This window comes from Hoplias malabaricus, chromosome 9, assembly GCF_029633855.1.
Source record: "Hoplias malabaricus isolate fHopMal1 chromosome 9, fHopMal1.hap1, whole genome shotgun sequence".
NCBI classification, from domain to species: domain Eukaryota; kingdom Metazoa; phylum Chordata; class Actinopteri; order Characiformes; family Erythrinidae; genus Hoplias; species Hoplias malabaricus.
In genome coordinates this window covers 10,053,125-10,072,676 of record NC_089808.1, presented here as the reverse complement: position 1 = coordinate 10,072,676, position 19,552 = coordinate 10,053,125, and the positions used below count along the sequence as shown (strand labels likewise).

Below are 19,552 nucleotides of genomic sequence, written 5' to 3'. Positions count from 1 at the left end.
GTCCTCTCTCTCTCTCTCTCTCTCTCTCTCTCTCTCTCTTTCTCTCTCTCTCTCTCTGTCTCTCTTTGCGGGCAACCTAAACATTCTTTCCCCGCCCACCACTCAGGACCTTATAAATCTGTACCTCAGAGCCTGCTGGTCTCAGAAAACCACAGACAGAAGCAGGTTTCTTCCTAATCTACAAGACTTACTCTTACAGTTTATTCCTGAACATGTGGGTCCAGTCAGCTGTGTTTTTGTGCTTGCTGGTGCTGGGCACTCAGGGGCAGGACCGAGCCTCTCTCCACAAGTCTTCTGGCCGCAGTGGTCGCTGCCAGTACACCTTCACTGTGGACAGTCCAGTGGAGTCCAGCTGCCAGAGCTCAAGAGTTGGTCCTGAGGCTGAAAACCTGAGTGCTCGCCTCACGCTGCTTGAGGCTGTGGTCAGCCGAGTCTTGGGGGCCGAAGTGCTCACTGAAGCAGCCAAAGAGGTCGCTGACATCCAGAAGACCAAGCGGCTAACTGAGGATAAAGAACAGCTGGACAGACAGGTGCAGGATCTCCGCAGACGGGTTGAGGAGCTGACGATGGAAGCGGAGAAGCTCAGGGACAATCCCTGCCCACTGCTGCATGGAAATCCGACTGATGGCTTTGGAGGCATTAGGGGCAGCGGTGAGTATTTTTCTTATTTTCAATTGTATACTTTTTTTTTAATGGAACAAATCAAACAGGATGGTGTTTTCTTTAGTTTTGCACTGGAGCTATGAGAGGGTGACCAGAATAACCAGACAGCCTCTTTTCACCGGACATGTCTGTTACTAATGAGTAAATTACATGTGCACAGCTTTTTGATTAACTCTACTTGAAAACTGTTTCATTTTTTATTTGTGGTTGTAAATAACAATTTCTGGATGTCTTTGTGTTGCTTACGAGCTTCTTTATTCTCAATTTCTTGTACAGATATAGAATCCCCACATATAATTTACTACATGGCTAACCCCTTGCTCCTCATGGGGTCCTTATTAATTATATTCTAAACCTATCACAATTTATTATTTGCTAGCATCCAATCACAGTATCCGTATAATATTTAGGCAGTATCCAAGCCAGCTAAGTAATTATTCAGTGATATTACACCCAAATATTACAAAACATCCGGATTAACGCCAAAACTCCAGAGAGAAATGAAATGTAAACTTGTAATCGTGTAAACGCTTAAATGACATTTCAATACAGTGCTTCAGGTTTTTAGTTTGTTGTGAACCGAAAATAACAGGCTCCATCACTTTAAACTGTCTGGAACGTTCTTTTTTTTTTTAAGTTGATTTGATAAAATGTCTTTTCCGCTTAATTCATTCCAGGGTCGCGGTTTAAGGAGTATCTGTTTATGTATAAGATTTCAACAACATAGTTGTTGTAAGATGTTGTAAGGGAACGGCCACTAGAGGGAGCAACACAGCTGCTACACAGTAATCAGAGGAAATTAGCGACATCTAAGCCGAGCTCACGCACACCCTCGTGCTCGGTCCGCCAGTGTTTTGAGTTCTGGAAGTATCTTGGCCGGTAATCATGGATTTCTGACTTGTACGCTGCTGCTCAGAAATTTATTCTCCAAAAAAAAAAAAAAAAAAAAAACGTTTTAAACCCCTTTGGTTTATTAATTTCAGATACTTCTCCCTCGTTCAAGGCTTTCCGTTTGCTCCCTCCTTTTAATTTTGGTGAAAAAAATAGTTTGAACAACAGAACTCTGGAATGTAATAGCATTTATCATAAATTTGATAAAACGAATGTAAGCTTATAATTATCCAAATGAAGACTCTTCAACTGAAAAATAAGACTACAAATATGAAAACTGTCACAATGAATTATTCATTCATTCATTCATTCATTCATTCATTCATTCATTATCTGTAGCCCTTATCCAGTTCAGGATAACGGTGGGTCCAGAGCCTACCTGAAATCACTGGGTGCAAGGCGGGAATACACCCTGGAGGGGGCGCCAGTCCTTCACAGGGCAACACACACTCAGACATTCACTCACACACTCACACCAACTGACAATTTTGAGTCGCCAATCCCACAATGAATTATTCAAAACAATTTCAGAATTCAGTCAAGATTCTGTTTAAACTGAAAACTGTCCTACACATTATTATTTTGAATAAATTTTACTTTTTTAAAGTTCAGTCCCAACACTTGAACGTTCAGTTTCAGCTTTTTTTTTTTTCCTTCAAATGAACAAAATCTACTTCCCTAAATTAGCTCCATATTAAAGAGTCATTCAAAGTGGCTTGATATGAAATGAATATCTTCATGAAAGATGTGTGTGAGTTTGAACGAGATAAACACTAAACTGAGTTTACCACACTGGATCTGGAGAGCCACTGCTACAGAGCACTGTAAACGTTATAGGTCAACTTGCGTAACTATCTCTCCTCCAGGCTCCGTCACTAATGGTGCATTCCAGGAGATGAAGGCTGAGGTCTCTGAGCTTCCAGCGCCTGTTAAAATTCAGGAGAACATCCACAACAACAGAGGTATGGAAAAATAGCTTTAAACAACATGTAAACAGTTTTCATAAATGATATCATGCACAAACATACACACTTAAAGGATGTGCGTTCATGCACACACACACACACTTTACTCCTAGAGACTGTTACCAAAAATACCACTTGTAAATACAGCATCTATTTTTTTAATGCAATGTGACACTTCACTTTAACTCAGTATAACAGAGAATGTCATGTTCTTAACATGCCTTTAACTAATTTGTACACCTGTTTGCAGGCACCAGTTCAAGGGATATTTCTTCTGAATTGAAGGGTAGTGATAAGTTGTATTCCCTGTAACAGCATGTACTTTTCTAGAAAGCCTTTATGGTAGCTGTTGGAGCATTCATCTGAGGATTTGATTACATTTAGCCATGAGAAAATATAGAGGTCATCATCTCATGTTGATCTTCTCTCAACACTAAGGCTGCTGTGGCCGTTTATGATCCGATCAGCAACCGACTATCCTTAACAACTACTCATTGACTCATTGAACTCATTACTCATTGAACCCAGCCCATGAATACCCAAACCACCCACTGTATCACTAGCTCTTCACAGGGGTCTTCAGGTAGGCACCTCCCCTTGTCAATATTTGCTGAATTAAGCCCACGACACATCCAGAAGGCTCAACAGTGAAGTCTGGTGTCCCAGACCCACCCCATTCCAAGCCAGATATACAGTCCTACCTTACCCTTTACTCTTCAACAACCGTAAATCCACACTGGCCACACTGGTAACTAAGGCTGTACCTAGCCCCATTGGCACCGTTAATGCATGTACAATGCCACCAGTTCCATGTGAACTTTACATGCTACATCACCAACAATCCCAGTAGCACATCTACAGTGCATTTCCCAAAGTAATCTGTGCTCTACTTATCCACAACCAAATATATGCTTTAATCCAAAGCTAGAAATCAGAGTGTGCTGTTTACATGACCACTTGAATAATCATGTGGTCAGCTGCTGTAATTGCATTAAGTGCATAAACTTGCTGTGTTTGCAAATATTTGAAAGATACTTTACATGGTTCTTTATTAACTCTATCCTTTTTGTTACTGCATTCTGATAGAAAATACATATTATTTAATAAGATATATTAATTCACATATTTGGACATATGTTGATTTACAGTTTCTAATGAGGAACATTCACCCTGTAAAACTTGTCTAACAATGCAAAAGTATTTTCAGCAGAGCTTAAATAAGACAAGGCAATGGGAGAGGCCTAACAAGGATTCTCTTCTCTGCGTACCAAAAGGCTGTGGGGAGCTTGCATCTGTAGGGGAACCTGAGACCCACCAAAAGGCAGATGGCATTACAGGAAAATACGGGATGTGGTTCCAAGACCCTGAGGCTACAGGTCGTCCCTATGGACCAGATACAGTGTGGCGTATAAATGCTGTGGGCAAAGATATCAAAGAGCTGTATGTCTATGAGAACATGGAGCAGCTGCGTCGTGGCTTGCCCATGAAAGTGGTGGTCCTGCCTGAGTCAGTGGAGAGTACCGGAGCTACGGTGTACCGTGGATCACTGTATTACCAGCGCAGACGGAGTCCCACATTGCTGCGATTCGACCTGGGCTCAGAGAAGCTTGTGGTTCGCAGAGACCTGCCCCAGTCTGGTTTCCATGGCAAGTTCCCCTATTCCTGGGGTGGCTACACTGACATAGACCTGGCTGTAGATGAGCAGGGCTTGTGGGCCATCTACAGCACAGACAAGTCTAAAGGAGCCATAGTACTGTCCAGGCTAGACCCTGGGACTCTGGAAGTGACCAGGAGCTGGGAGACCAACATTCGGAAAAACAAAGTGGCCAATGCCTTCATGATCTGCGGCCGACTGTACACAGTGGCCAGCTACATCGCCAACACCACCACAGTCAACTACGCTTTCGATACAGCCAGTGGGAAGAGCAAGATGCTGGATGTGCCATTCCACAACCGCTACCGATACAACAGCATGATTGACTACAACCACGCCAAGAAGAAGCTGTACTCCTGGGACAATTTCCACATGGTTACCTATGATGTTAAGCTCAGGGGGCTCTAAGAGAGATGATCTGTAGTCATGGTGATCCTGTATGGTTCCCAGTTCTGGTTCCAGAATACTCCTCTTCACCTGTAAAGTTGATGAGAGACTACCATATGTTTGAATTTAGATGGCTCTTGGTAACAGGCCGATTTTTACCTGATTTCCAACAGAGCTACTATATTCAATGTAGAAAGACTTCAATGGACATGGCTAAGATTAACATGTCCAGAGGAAGACATGGGAGTTTCAAACTTAGTCTCCTGTTTTTTCTTAAGCTGGTCAAGGCATATAATTAACTTTATAACTAGTAAATTGAATACTTTATGGCCTCCTCTGAAGTGTAATAATTGCCTTTAAATCATGATTCAAATGTTGAGAATGGATCATTCAAATGACACACACTAGAGGACATGAAGCTAAAAAGAGCTAGTTCATTAGCGTGATAGCTGTCTGTACCTTATATTTCGTTTTCCTTTGTTGTTTCTGGCAAACGTTTTGTGCTGAAAAAAGATCAAATCAGTGTTTTCTCAAAGATGGTGTCTGATGACCAAGGAGAGAGCCTAAAACTAACTAGGTTGTTTTCATTAGTGTGTAGATCAGTGGCTTGGCTACCAGTCAGGATCGGGGGACGCCACATCCACGAGTGTCTGTTCGACGCATTTCCTGTATGTACTTAGAGGACATTAATGATAACCGTGTAAATATTGCAAATTCTGTGAAACCAATTAGAGATATGTTGTGCTATCAAATATTGGTCAGAAAATAAACAAATATTTCATATATATTTTTTATAGGACAGGAAACCCATTAAATGTTACAGCTTTCCGTGTTCTAAATCCTATTTGCTACAAAAGATACATCAAAAATCACAGGTTAAGGTCCTCTAGAATTTGTCGGAATTTACCTCTTGTTACCACATTGTCAGATGTTTGGGGTGCAGTTTTCCCTTTTAAAAATTCCTTAGACTTGAGGCTCAAAAGCCTTATCACAGGGGACCAAAATAAAATAACCCATAAAACTCACAGCAAAAAATACTGTCAGATCACCAATAAAGTGTTATGTGTATGCTTTAAGCAAGTATCTACAGACAAGCAGCAACATCAGTTAAAATCATTTATTGTACATACATTTTTCTCAAAATATATATTCTCTATGAACATATTTGCCCCCTACATGCGGACCCATCGCGACCTTGAACTGTATAAGTGGTTGCAGACTATAATTGAATGAATGAAAATGGAAATAATGCATTACACAGTGGGGTGACACATCTTTAACTTGAAGTTCACATTTTAGTTCTGGTGTTTTGATGCCACCTAGTGCACTGGAGTATAACTACACAGGTTTTATTTCCCAAGCTCCCTTTTCATAGCAAAAAATTGTTTCTCCACAATGGTACATTTATAGAAAAAGAAAAAATCTGATAGAAATATGGAACATTTCTATCAATCAAAACTAATTTAAAACAAATTTTAAAACCATGTAAAGGGTAACTGGACCCTGAAACAAAACCAGCAAAACAAAACAAGTAGTCTATTTTGAACCCTGCCATGGTGCCTTGTGGATAAGTAAATTCTACACTGCAGAGTTTAAGAGTAAGAATAATGCTCTTCATAAAGCTGACTCCTGGGCTTAGTTACATACACTTTGTGCTTTTTCTAAACACCCAAAGTGCTATGAAACATTAGGATGTTGCCTCAACCACCACCTCCAGTGTGACAATGTAATCCTAGAACATAAGGCATTTTACAAGAAGAAAAATCACTTCGTTTGGATTAAAGATGACAAATAAGCAAGAATTTTGTATTTTCACAATGAACTGTATTTAATATGGACTAATACAAGAATTAACAAGATTAACAAAAACAATGTGATACTACGCTTAGTGCTAAGCAGCATAAATTAATTCCTAGTGTGCGGAGTCATAACAGTCTGTGTGCGGCATGCTAATGTCTGTGTCTTATTCTTTCTGAGTCACCAAACTGTCCCCCGGGATGGTCATCGCTACGTCCTGAAGCCAGTCGATAGGCAGCCAGCAACTCTCCACTAGGCTGTACTGCCAGTACCCTAAGACCAGGGCCACGGTCACTCCACTGATGTTGTGCTGACCAAGGAGGACCTGAGAAAGACCCATGACAATCACCCACACCAACAGGAGAGCCCTCGCAGGAGCGTCTAGCAGCAGCCGAGCGTTCAGGAAACGCGCGCACATAGCTGCCCGCATAGCGTGGCCCGAAGGAAAGGAGTATCGAGGATGAGGACGGAAGGTCACAAACATCTCAGAGCCATGATAATGCACAAAGGCCTTCACAACTTTCACCAGCACAAAGTCCAGTAATAGAGCTAGAGAGAGAGAGAGAGAGGGAGAGAGAATTTTGTTAACTTGAGTATGTATATATGTTATAAAAAATAAAAAAATAACTAATGATTAAGTTACAATATCACATTCCAAAAATACAGTAATTAAATCTGAAATCATTTTTGGAACTTGACCCAAACTCTTCCCAGCGTTGTTGCTCTACAAAGCCCAAAGGTGAATGTATATTTTAGTCAGCAGAGGAGACATTTTTTCCATTGTTGTGTCCTCTGTTCTCCCGGCGGCAGCTGCTCGGGACCGGACAAAGTTAGTGCCGATATAAAAATGGACACTGGCCACCTGCCAGGAGTCCACAGCTGAACTCATCTAAATATTCCATTTAATGTCCACAGGCACAATGAGAGAGTTTTCACAAAGACCATTCACAACTAGCTGCTTGGTATGGTGCAGTGGGTAAAAAACATCGCCTGCCACAAGGCACCATAGGCTTCAAATCCCAATTGATACAAGTAAGAGCTGCACATAAGACAGAGGTTTACTTGTTTACATGTGTGACATGCAAACTCTACCACCATTGTCTTTGTGATTAGACAAATTACTGAAAATCAGTCCATTTTTGATACTTTTGCCATAGGCCATAACCCATAGCTAACAGGGAGCTGGACATAAACATTTCTAGAAACACTGGGGTAAATGTACTTTAAGTAAATATATATGTTCCACCAGAGAAAGACTATAAAGATAAAGGTACACACTGTGCTTGTGGAACAGGGAACTAAATATTTCAGGTTCAGCAGACAGCGAAGTAAATGTGGACTTAGTAAAATATATTTATTTCAAAATCAGCTGAGGTGTGCTGGGGTTTTCTTGGATTTATAATTATAAAATATGGAGCTTGGACAAAAAATTAATAAAAAATCTATGTTTCATTCAGGGTCTGTTGCACGACACCTGAACACAGTCTGATAAAAAACAATGAATGAAATGTAACTAGGCAAAAAGTAGATTCCTTTACTCACATTTATACCTGAGCACAAATAAAGCACTTGCGCTCAAAAATTCTGGAATATAAATCGTGGACATAGAACTATTCACAATATGCCACAGTGGGCACTTGCGCATCTAATATTTATTCTGAAATTAATGTATGAACAGATACCAGATCAAATTCAGGTCCCTGAATTCAATCAAATCCCTTTTCTATAAAATCTTTCCAACTCGTTGATATTTTATTGTACTCCAATGCATAGATACTATTCCATAGCCAAATGATGGAGGACATTATTCACTAACCCGGACCCTTGTCAACAGTTGGCACTGAGTATCTGCTCCATAGAGCCCTGTATGATTCCATGCTGTTTCAATGGCATTCTACAAGCTGCAGGACAGAATATCTGTGTATAAAATAGGTGCACAGTAGCTGAATTCACATATTAGAAGGGTGGGCTACAGATAGAGTGAGATATATATAGATGGAGAGTGAGAGAGATAGATAACTGTGTAAACGGTGGGGCACCTCTCACCCATAAGCAGGTTGAGACCGGTCTCCTGTTGTTGTGGTGATCCGCTGGTCAGTAGGAGGTACGCGGCGCTGCTGACCCACGCCGCCCGCTGAGCGGAGAGCTCCAGGAGCTTCAGCAACGGCCGCACGCCGCCGAGGGCAGAGTCCTCCCCCGCGCAGAGCCCGAGCCGCCGAGACAGCCACAGGTCCACCGCCAACAGGGAGCGCAGTGCCACCGCCGCCAGAGGCTGGCTCAGTCGCCTCGATCTCACCGCGCCAACCGTCGCGCACGAGCAGCTGGACGCACGCCTCCGAGCGCAGGAGCCCGGCTCGGACCTGCTGCCCCGCCTGCTTCCGGGACCGGGACTAGGCATCAGAACCACGACCAAGAGCAAGACGGTGAGCAGTTATTTAAGTTTAGTTAACGCTGCTTCAACAAAATCCTAATTCTGAAACTGTGCGTCTCGCGCCATCTTCTCCAGAGCAGTCCAGGCGGGTCAATAAAGAAAAGTGCACTCCTGCACACTTCTGGAGACTGAAGGTGACCAGCTCGAGTCACGTGACGAGACACCTCCATGTGCACGAATTCCGATAAACTGCGATAAGCTGTGCGGTTGGGTTTCAGTCCTTAATATGTTTCCACGAGTGGGTGCCATCACACGTGCAGTCCAATACGACATTGTGGGCTCCCCTCGACATGTTCTGTCTCTCTCTCTCTCTCTCTCTCTCTCTCTCTCTCTCTCTCTCTCTCTCTCTCTTCAATTCAAAGGTGCTTTATTGGCATGACAAATATTAAACTTGCATTGCCAAAGCAATAGTAAAGAGCGTAGATTATTTCAGTCAATAACACAGTAATAACACATTAATTATAATAATAATAATAATAATAATAACAATGTATAAACGAGACTTACAGATTAAATTGGTAATATATTATTTCATTCTGGGAGCCTACCCAGAATCATTGGGCGCAAGGCAGGAACGCACCCTGTGGGGTGTAAATATACTAAATTATATTGGTCAGATATTGATTATCAGACTGTGGTAATGATCCCTCACTGTCCCTCAGACGGTGGCAGGTGTAAACTTACTGTGCAGCCAGTGTACAGCACTCTCTGTATTCCCCCAGGATAGGGCCGTTTCTCACTGTTGGAGAGGCTGAAGTTGGGAAATATCAGGTTAATGTTATTAAGATATCCGGATCTGATTTGATTATATTTTGGACATTGCGCGCGGAAGTGCAGCTCTGTCTCAGGTATGTTGTGATGACACTGTTGGCACAGTCTCTGATCTCTGGGACGCCATGGTTTCTTATGTTTGCGGGTGTCTATGGCCATGCAGTGGTTACTGAGTCTGTACTTTGTTAAGGTGGACCTCAGTTTGGAGTCAATCAATGTGTTGAAGTATTCCGCTACATCGTACTGACCATTTAGGGTCAAATATCACTGGGATTGGGACTGGGTTTTCTAATAATTCAAATAATTTTTAGAATAATTATTTATTAAATAGTTTGAGATGTGGCCTGATTTGGTTTAGTCTGATTAGGTTTCCTGGTGTGTCCTGGTCCTGAGCTTGGGAACTGTTAGTGTGTTATTAGTGTGTGTTAGTGTGTTATTAATGTGCTTTAGAGCTGAACTGTAGCTCAGAACCAGCTGAGTGAGGGGACTGGGTTCTTTGCTCAGCTCTTGGTTCTGCAGAACTTTATAATGTTATTAGCGGGGGTCACTGTGCTGTAAATGAAGCCAGAATTTGATTGCCCTTTTTTAAATGCTTATGATTAAGGTAAATCTGCCTCAGCATGCAGGGCCTCGATTGGATGTTTGTCCCATTTGGTAAAGTCCTGATTTGCAAGCTGACCCCGCACTTCACTGCCGTAAAAGGCAATAGGTTCAATGACAGATTCAAGGTATTTTAGCCAAATTCTTATGTGAATTTTTACAGGAGTGTTCAACATTATTTATACCTAACCTAAACCTAAAAAACCTATGTGTTTTATTCCCTGAGATCTGGATCTGTTCTGGAATATCTTAACTTTAGCCTTTTTTAGGTTAACTGCAAGGGTCTAGTTCTGACAGTACTGCTCCAGCAGGTCCAGGTTCTGCTGCAGACCCTGTTCTGTGGGGGATACCAGAACCAGGTCATCTTCATAGAGCAGGAATTATTCTCTGAGTGGTGTTGAGTGAGACCGGGAGCTGCAGGCTCTTCTAATATTTTGGCCAATTTGTTAATATAAATATTAAGCAGCAACCCTGTCTCACTCTGATCTCCTGAGAGAAGGAGTTTGTTTGTTGCCAATTTTATTCCCTCACCTTCCTGAATACATTTATTTAATGAGATCATATGTCATACGTCCTACAACACTCTCTAAGGGTCTTTAAATGATGCCAGATTGAATCAAACGCCTTTTTTGCAAATATTTTGGACAGCATATTTATCCAGTCTGACTTCTACTCAAGACACTGTGTTCAATGAGGAAGTTTAATAATCTAGAATTTAAAATACATTATCTTCCCCAGATTACTGTTCACATAGATGCCTCGATAATTACTAAGGTCAAATGTATCTCCAGATTTAAAGAGTGGTGTTATTAGCCCATGGTTCTAGATCTCAGGGTAGTAACCTACACTCAGAACCAAGTTAAATAGTTTAAGAATTACCAGCTGAAATAGAAATCTAGAAAGTAAATCTCTCTCTCTCTCTCTCTCTCTCTCTCTCTCTCTCTCTCTCTCTCTCTCTCTCTCTCTAGTTGATGCGTTCAAACAGCAAACAAAACAAGCAATCTGTGGAATTAGTGCAGTAGAATAATGAATAAAGACACTTTTGTCGAGGCCTAAATATGTTGTAACGTTATATTAAGGAAAAACCACGTAACGCCTCTGTTTTATAGACTATACTGCAAAAGTGTATGGAGGTTTGTCGTTTAAAAGTTGCCATGTTTTCAGTGTAAACTAAAAAAATATATATATTTAAGAGAGCTATAATATTCTTTGCAGAACACACACACAGATCAATTTCTGTTGTAAAACCCAGTTGAGAAACAGAAAGGAAGAGTGCACCGAGTCTCTGAATGACGGCGCTGCTCATTGGACGGCGCTTCCTCGACGTCACGCGGGGTGAGGCGAAGATGAAGAGCAGCAGCGCGTGGCCAGTGTGGCGCAGCGGGGTGCAGGAGCGCGAGCGCAGCGTGCAGCATGCCGGGATTACTGCTCGGGGACGTGGTGCCGGATTTTGAAGCGAACACGACCATCGGCCCGATCCGCCTTCACCAGTTCCTCTCAGACTCGTGAGTAAACACGGTGCAGAGCGGTGTCAGGACGAATGTGAATCTGTATCACTAGCAGTGGTCTCGGTTCTGACAGTTTCTTCAGCATCTTCCTGAAAGGTGTCTTGAACAGGGGCGTTTCTTGACTGCTTCCTGTACAGGGGCACACTTTCAGTGAAGAGTGGGTACTCTGAAATAATTTTTGTAATGCTCTAAATTAAGGAAAGGGGCATTATGTATATAAAGCGTGGGTACATGAATAGGTTGTGTATGCTGTAAATCAGGTTGGCAGTCATAAATTGGACGATGGGTGCATGCTTTCATTTAAGGATAGATAATCTAAAGTGTAGAGAATAAGTAAGTGGAGTGAATGTTCTACATTAAAGGTGGTTACTTTGAATTAAAGGGGGGCGCTTGTTATTGGTGAGTACTCTAAAGCAGGGGGCATGTTCTATATTAAAGGTGGGTACTTTAAATTAGGGAGACCCATTAAGTTGAAGTGGTACACTCCAAATCAAGGGTATTTTAAATAAACATGGATACATTTTATCCACTTGTTGGATAAGTTTGACTGTGTTAAATGTTGTATCTAATAACTTGGACTTTTTTTTGGACCCTTCTCCTGACTGATACTTTTCAGCAACGAGGTCTTGGATGCTGTGTATGTTGTTTGTGGACCATTGCTTTTGCTGTAAGAGCTAATTAAATAAATGTCAGGAAAATCCTACTAGAACAGCTGAACTAAATACGGAGTTAAACAGAGTCACTTTAATTGATAACAAATGTGTACTGACTGCTTTGTTAAATGAGTTTAAATGTGAATGGTTAATTCTGAACAGTCACATTTCCAATTAATAAATGCTGTGCAACCACATTATTTTATGTTTTTTAGTTTGTTCCCCGCTTTAAATTTATTCAATTATTTTTTAATTGACTTTAAATTAGGGAGACCCATTAAGTTGAAGTGGTACACTCCAAATCAAGGGTATTTTAAATAAACAAACCATGATACCTTTAAAAACAACAGTCCCAAACCACACTGTGTACGTTTTACAAAAACAAGGCTATGCAATCTTTGTTTGTGTGTGTTATATTTGTGTTCAAGCCACACGTCTCCTATTCAAAATTATGCAAAATATGTTCATACAGGAACGGTCCATAGAGTTGTGTAGCTGAAAACTTGTACAACAGAAGAATAGCTAGCAAATGTGTTTTGAAAATGAAATGGGATCAAATATTTAGTCCCTTCACAATTAAGTGTACAATAATAGCACAGATTTTGTAAAAGTGATACTCATGCTTATGTACTAATGTTTTAGAGCATGGTGCAAGTATGCAATTATTACTGGATGAAAATTTACAAAAAATGTTCATATACTGGACACAGAACTGCACTGGAGATGGGGTTGTGTGTGTACATTTGAAGACTAAGCCATTTTGAATATAGGCAATGTGTCCTTCAGTATAATACCTGCCCTTCAAAATAATCCCTGCCCATATTGCAAACTTAAAAGCTCAGATCCTCAATAAACCATACACTGTATGTTTGTAGACACGTATTATCCAGGGTCTCATCAGAATGGATTGGTATTAACAGGGAGTCTGTCACCGCTATGCTGCAGTAATAGCTTTTACTATGGAAGCAAATCTGTCTCATCAAAGTTTGAAATATTACCACCTTTGAATTTGTAGCACTTAAATTATGCATCTGAATTTTGCTGCTTTTGAATTTAAGTCTTCAGATTTATACCACTGAATATTTCGCTTCGAAATTCTGCATCTGAATATAATTGCTCTTGAACAGAACTCGTGAATTTTCAAGAACACGTTTTCACTGTTATTATTCAAGGTTAATAAATTCAGATAAAAACAATTCAAGCTCAAAAAAATTCAAACAATATATTTCGCAGTTGCTCAAATTTGATAGACGAAATTCAGATACCAAAATACGAGTTACAAAAAATTCAGATACACATCCGGGTCACCAAGGATGAGCAATCGATTCATTAGGATTTTCTGTTCCACCTTAAATGCTGCACTAGTTGCATTCTGTCGCCGCTAGATGGCGAAATACGAACACCACTTCCATACCGTGGAAAAACTACACGTTTATCTTCCTTCCGCGGATATTATCTCTTTATTTCCAAAGTGTTTCAAAAATCTGAAAGGCTCCCTAAAGACACAGTATAACAGACTATTGATATCCTGAACATGAAGAAGTTTTACTGTGGATTTTTTTTGTAATGGCCCTGTGAATATAGCATGTGATATGACAGATCTGTTCTATGAGCCGTAATAGTGAAATGTAAGAACATTTCTTACACGAAACCTGGTAATTCAGTTCTGTCTTCCAGCAGACATTATGGATGTTTTTTTAAAGCTGTTTTATGCTGCATTGTGATTTCCAACAAACTGGGTCACAGGGTCAGGGAGGAAATTCAAACACTGCTCTTTTGTCATGAGGCAACATGAACCTGCTGAACACAGAGAATTGTAAGACAATTGGATGTTGAATCTGTGTTGACATGAGTTTAGCTAGGCCTTCACAGAATGACTACCCCGTGAACAGTTCAGTGGATGGATAATATGCAACGTTTTGACCTAAATAGAATACGTTTAATGAGGCCATGTCAAGGAAAAGCTACCTTTCCTCACTTCTCTGAAAAGAGTTTGTTCTAATTTTAAAGGATTATGTTGACCTCTCAGGCCATGTTGTACATATATGGAAAACAGACTACAATAAACAATGTAAACAATTTGAAATTAAATATAATAAAATAAAATACAACTGAGCTTGTATTGGGATTGTGTTCATAACCATCTGAAATATTTAATGCCTCGTAAAGCTCTTTCACACACAATCAAAACAAATATGGAGCCTACATAATTTTATGTATACAACATTTCTTTTCAAACCTCTACGAAAGACCTTGCTTATTAATACATCATAATTATTGAATTTTGCAGTTAGTTTTATTTGTAAAAAAAAAAAAAAACATCCTTCTACCTATTAAAACAGGCACTAATAGAGTTCTTCTATGGAATGGCTCTAACAAACTCTATTTAATGACTATATTTTGAAGAATTTAGGTTGATAAATGCATCATCGTGAAGAAAGCAATGCAAGGTTGTAAGATAGGGAGTTTCCCCTAAAACCACAGCAGTCGTTCTACATCATTTGTAAAAGAATTTAAATAAAAGTGATACACACTCATAGTCAAAGTTCTGTACATGCATTCCTGACTTACTAAGTGAACAGGTGAGCATGTCATATGGAACAAGCTAAGTTGTGTATTTTCATGAGCAAGGGTTGTTCCCTGTTAATTATTTTGCTTACAAAATGAATGATAACAGAATTGTATCAGTAGATATTTGCTTTAAAATACTTTTAGCATCAGACAAAAGCTTTCATTTTACAGATTTTTCAAGCTTATATTTAATAATATTTGAAACAGCAAGTCACACAGATCCAAAAAAACCATAAGTAAAAACTTAGCCTGCTACTACATAGCCTAGCCTACTAGCCTAGCACAAACAAAGAAATGTTGATATTTTTAAGGCTTTAGAAATTTTTATATTGTTAGAATAATATATTGGAACTATAAATAAAATATCACATTAAAAAAACCTTGAACATATTTAACTAAACTTGGGGCCACACTGAGGACACCTTGTTAGTCCTGAAAGCTAGTCATCCTACAGTTTAGCATTCCTTCTCTTGAATGTAGCATTTAAAAATTTTTGATTTTTCAGTATAATAATTAATATTAGAAAAACAATAATTAATGTACCAATATTAAAGTTTTTATTGCAGAAACTACAAAAAAGAATTAAAATCAAATAACAATTAATCACCCAGTGTTCAACAGCAATGTTTCAGCTAAGAGGTAATTCCAATGTAGTAAAAATGATTTTCTGTGACACTAATAAAGATATTTAATCTGAATCACTCAATGTACAGACTTTTATTGTTAGGGAATGTGCATGAATGAAAGTCATCTATTATCATACATACAGTGGAAGATGTAACAAGTTTCTGGCTTCTACAAAACCATCATTACAGTTAACGAGAGCAAATGTTTTTTTAAACACTTCTTTTCTGCACTGATTGACGATATAACAGAAAATCCTTATGCATTTTGTGATCTTGATAATCTTTGTCATAGATGGGGCATCCTGTTTTCACACCCACGTGACTACACACCCGTCTGCACCACAGAGCTTGGTCGAGCAGCCACACTGTGTCCAGAATTCACTAAACGCAACGTGAAGATGATAGCTTTGTCTGTCGATAGCATCGAGGAGCACCACGGCTGGAGCAAGGTGTGTGACAAGAAGCACTTAGAACAAAGTGGCAGTTGGAGGGGCATTATTCGTGAGCACCCCCCCCCCCCTCCATTGGACAGATGAAAACAAGAAAAGAGTGTATTATGCATTTTTTAATGCCAATTGCAATATTTTACAAGCAATTGCAGGTATTTTTAAAACTCAGACTCTGTTGGCAAAGCTGACAGCATAAAATGCCAATACCAGCATAGACTCTGTATTAGAGTTAAAAATCATAATGTTATTTTTATTTACTTATTACGAAAATGCTATTGTAAACTTTTTAATGTTCAACAGGCATTTTCTCCTTAAAGACATGGAGCTTCTCAATGTAAGCAAACCAGAGAGAACTGCAGTTCTCAACAAATGAAGATGTTCCCTTTAAGGCTAATGTGCAACTGCTCAAGTGTCAATTATTTAGAGGTATATAGAGGTAGAAGACTGACAACCCATTTTTGAATTTTATAAATGTACCAATATTGCTTTTAGCTTCAGCCAAGAGTTTCCCAACCAGCAAATCCCTACTAATAAATCAATGATGTTGATTAGGAGTGGATGAAAGGAAAGGATAGAAATTACTGAATTGCATCCAAGGAATTGAAGTTGGTATGGTGCTGGCTGTAACTATCCTTCAGTGTTAGCCACATCATATTAGGACATATATTAGGACATTTCCATCCATCCATCCATTATCTGTAACCGCTTATCCAATTTTAGGGTCGCGGGGGGTCCAGAGCCTACCTGGAATCATTGGGCGCAAGGCGGGAATACACCCTGGAGGGGACGCCAGTCCTTCACAGGGCAACACAGACACACACACATTCACTCACACACTCACACCTACGGACACTTTCGAGTCGCCAATCCACCTGCAACGTGTGTTTTTGGACTGTGGGAGGAAACCCACGCGGACACGGGGAGAACACACCAACTCCTCACAGACAGTCACCCGGAGCGGGAATCAAACCCACAACCTCAAGGCCCCTGGAGCTGTGTGACTGCGACACTACCTGCTGCATATTAGGACATTTAAACTTTTTATTTATTAATATATTTATTTATGTTTTTACTTTTTTTTGAGAGCAAAGGGGCTAAATGCAATTTCTTTTAGGACATCCTTGCCTACAATAATGATGAGAGTGTTACTGAATTCCCCTTCCCCATCATTGCTGATGATAATCGGGAACTGGCTGTGGAGCTGGGTATGCTTGATCCCGATGAAAAAGATCACACTGGTATGCCCGTTACTGCCCGATGTGTGAGTATATTTGAAGTATTATTTTTACACTTGTGTAATTTTACAGATTGTTTTGACCATCTGTGAGATAATAAAATAGAACTAGTGTTATCCTCTAATTGTATTAAGGTCCAGGCATGTTGTTTTAGCCTCTGTTCAAAATGAAGCAGTGGCTGGCTTCACAAGTCTTCAAACTCACAGTCTAACAGCATTTCATGATGGAGTGAGAACTGAGTAATGACTACTAATTTGGGAAGCAAAATGGATAAAAAATTTTAATAAAGTATGCAGCATCCCTCTCCTGTTGTTGAAGGTGTTCATAATTGGTCCTGACAAGAGGTTAAAACTTTCGCTTCTTTACCCGGCTACAACGGGGCGCAATTTTGACGAGATTCTACGGGTCATCGATTCCCTGCAACTAACAGCACAGAAACGGGTCGCCACTCCTGTGAACTGGAAGGTGAGAGCCACACTTTGCTGTATTAGGCTGTCTATTTTGTTTGTCAAGTTGTTTGCCTTTACCTCTATTAGAACATGTTAACATGATTAATCACAAAGAAGAGTGGGTATCTGGTAAGGCAGTACAATTATGTGCATAGATTGTTCTGTTCTTTGGGATAATATTGTATCCAAAAGTACATGTGAGTTTTGTTTTAGATGATTTAAAGACGGTGATTTTGATGTTAATGATCTTGAAGGTAGTGTATCAATACTAACTTTTAGGGTTTTTTAAAAATAAAATGACATTTACTATGCAACAGTCACAATAAAATTAAAAGGAATGGGATAATGTTTGAATTTTTAATCACAATTACACAATGCTTTAAAACTTATTTGAACACCTAATTCAGTTAATTCAGCTGTTAATTCAGTTAAATCCTCTAGAAAACTCCTTGAATCTTAAAATCCTATGCTCCCTTGATTATAAAATGATATATAGAGTCACACAGCTCTAGCGACCTGGAGGTTGTGGCTTCGAGTCCCGCTCCGGGTGACTGTCTGTGAGGAATTTGGTGTGTTCTCCCTGTGTCTGCATGGGTTTCCTCCGGGTGCTCCAGTTTCCTCCCACGGTCCATAAACACACGTTGGTAGGTGGATTGGTGACTCAAAAGTGTCCGTAGGCGAGACTGTGTGAGTGAATTAGTCACTTTACTCACGCTCAACAATTTATCTACACTTAAGATACTTTGTTACTCATTCATTCTTACCTTCTATATTGCATTGTATTATATTAAAAAAGAATAATAAATATTATTCTTTTTTTATTTTATTTATCCAGTATTACTCTATGGGTGAAACTGGCACCTGGTTTCATTCAACCCCATGTACTACATGTGATGCGAATGACAATAAAGTTTCCTTGAATCCTTGAATGTGTGTGTGTGTGTGTGTGTGTCACCCTGCGAAGGACTGGCACCCCTCCAGGGTGTATTCCTGTCTTGCGCCCAATGATTCTGGGTAGGCTCCAGACCCGCCACAAACTTGAACTCGATAAGTGGTTACAGATAATGAATGATTGAATAATATATATATATATATATATATATATATATATATATATATATTCCTTTTTTTTTTTTTTTTTTTTGATGATGAATTAAAAAAATATTCTTCTTTTATTAACCTCTTTCACTGTTCAAAAGCCTGGGGATCGTGTCATGGTACCACCTAACATACCTGAAGAAGAAGCTAAGTGCCTGTTTCCCGCTGGAGTTTTTACTAAAGAGCTGCCATCTGGGAGGAAGTATCTGCGCTACACACAACAACCACAAATGTCCGGTTAGAACACATGCTAAACTAACCACCCAGACAACCTGAAGAAGAGGAGGATGTCATGATACACTGGCTATATCCACTCCAAATGGTGTTAATTACAAATGTCCCATAACTTATTATAAGCCTATGCTAATCTTATGCTCATATTCTAGTAATACATTGTATACTTGGTCTCAAATGCAGATTTTATAAACTGAAATACTGGTTTCCTAACTCAATGCAAGGCACTTGTCAGTGACCAGTGACATTTAACAGTAAAATTTTCAGTTGGAAACCATGATGTTGTTTGCAGCCAGTGGCTTATACTGAGTGTTTATGGACTAACCACCATGACAGAAAATAAAACATGTATACTTTTGTTGTGGCATTTCCTTTAAACTGTTTCAACTAATACATTAACTGCCCTCCTCTATCCTTATTTCTGTCTGTAGCAATAGGGCAGAGATATAAATTGATTTATATATTAAATATAGCATATATGTACATTTATTTTATTTGAGCAAAGTTTACTGCAAAATATTTTAAATTGAGAAATAATTTACGTGTGTAACTATTGGAGTCTTGTAAAAC

The 19,552-nt window shown here is 39.6% G+C and overlaps 3 protein-coding genes across 3 annotated transcripts; 2 read left to right on the top strand and 1 right to left on the bottom strand.

Moving 5' to 3' along the window:
* The first annotated feature begins 212 nt into the window (after positions 1-212).
* Positions 213-4,772, top strand: LOC136707889 (myocilin-like). The gene is made up of 3 exons (XM_066682189.1): positions 213-651; positions 2,421-2,516; positions 3,794-4,772. Exons 1-3 carry the CDS (start codon positions 213-215, stop codon positions 4,579-4,581), a joined length of 1,323 nt encoding a protein of 440 aa, XP_066538286.1. The 3' UTR covers positions 4,582-4,772.
* A 1,325-nt stretch (positions 4,773-6,097) lies between these two features.
* LOC136707893 (polyisoprenoid diphosphate/phosphate phosphohydrolase PLPP6-like) lies at positions 6,098-8,781 on the bottom strand. The gene is made up of 2 exons (XM_066682192.1): positions 8,404-8,781; positions 6,098-6,906 (listed from the first exon to the last, which is right to left on the bottom strand). The coding sequence occupies exons 1-2, from the start codon at positions 8,753-8,755 to the stop codon at positions 6,524-6,526; spliced, it is 735 nt and encodes a 244-aa protein (XP_066538289.1). The 5' UTR covers positions 8,756-8,781; the 3' UTR covers positions 6,098-6,523.
* Positions 8,782-11,512: 2,731 nt separating this feature from the next.
* Positions 11,513-19,328, top strand: LOC136707587 (peroxiredoxin-6-like). Its single transcript, XM_066681746.1, has 5 exons — positions 11,513-11,664; positions 15,810-15,966; positions 17,081-17,227; positions 17,520-17,666; positions 18,850-19,328. Exons 1-5 carry the CDS (start codon positions 11,573-11,575, stop codon positions 18,988-18,990), a joined length of 684 nt encoding a protein of 227 aa, XP_066537843.1. The 5' UTR covers positions 11,513-11,572; the 3' UTR covers positions 18,991-19,328.
* Positions 19,329-19,552: the final 224 nt, after the last annotated feature.

What these genes read in the sequence shown, in the direction of transcription:
- LOC136707889 (XM_066682189.1), top strand. Translation starts at nt 213, where the DNA reads ATGTGGGTCCAGTCAGCTGTGTTTTTGTGCTTGCTGGTGCTGGGCACT. An exon ending in TGGAGGCATTAGGGGCAGCG is followed by an intron (nt 652 to 2,420) that starts GTGAGTATTTTT and finishes TCTCTCCTCCAG; the next exon opens with GCTCCGTCACTAATGGTGCA. An exon ending in GAACATCCACAACAACAGAG is followed by an intron (nt 2,517 to 3,793) that starts GTATGGAAAAAT and finishes GCGTACCAAAAG; the next exon opens with GCTGTGGGGAGCTTGCATCT.
- LOC136707893 (XM_066682192.1), bottom strand. Translation starts at nt 8,755, where the DNA reads ATGCCTAGTCCCGGTCCCGGAAGCAGGCGGGGCAGCAGGTCCGAGCCG. An exon ending in CGGTCTCAACCTGCTTATGG is followed by an intron (nt 6,907 to 8,403) that starts GTGAGAGGTGCC and finishes CTCTCTCTCTAG; the next exon opens with CTCTATTACTGGACTTTGTG.
- LOC136707587 (XM_066681746.1), top strand. Translation starts at nt 11,573, where the DNA reads ATGCCGGGATTACTGCTCGGGGACGTGGTGCCGGATTTTGAAGCGAAC. An exon ending in CACCAGTTCCTCTCAGACTC is followed by an intron (nt 11,665 to 15,809) that starts GTGAGTAAACAC and finishes TCTTTGTCATAG; the next exon opens with ATGGGGCATCCTGTTTTCAC. An exon ending in AGCACCACGGCTGGAGCAAG is followed by an intron (nt 15,967 to 17,080) that starts GTGTGTGACAAG and finishes AATTTCTTTTAG; the next exon opens with GACATCCTTGCCTACAATAA.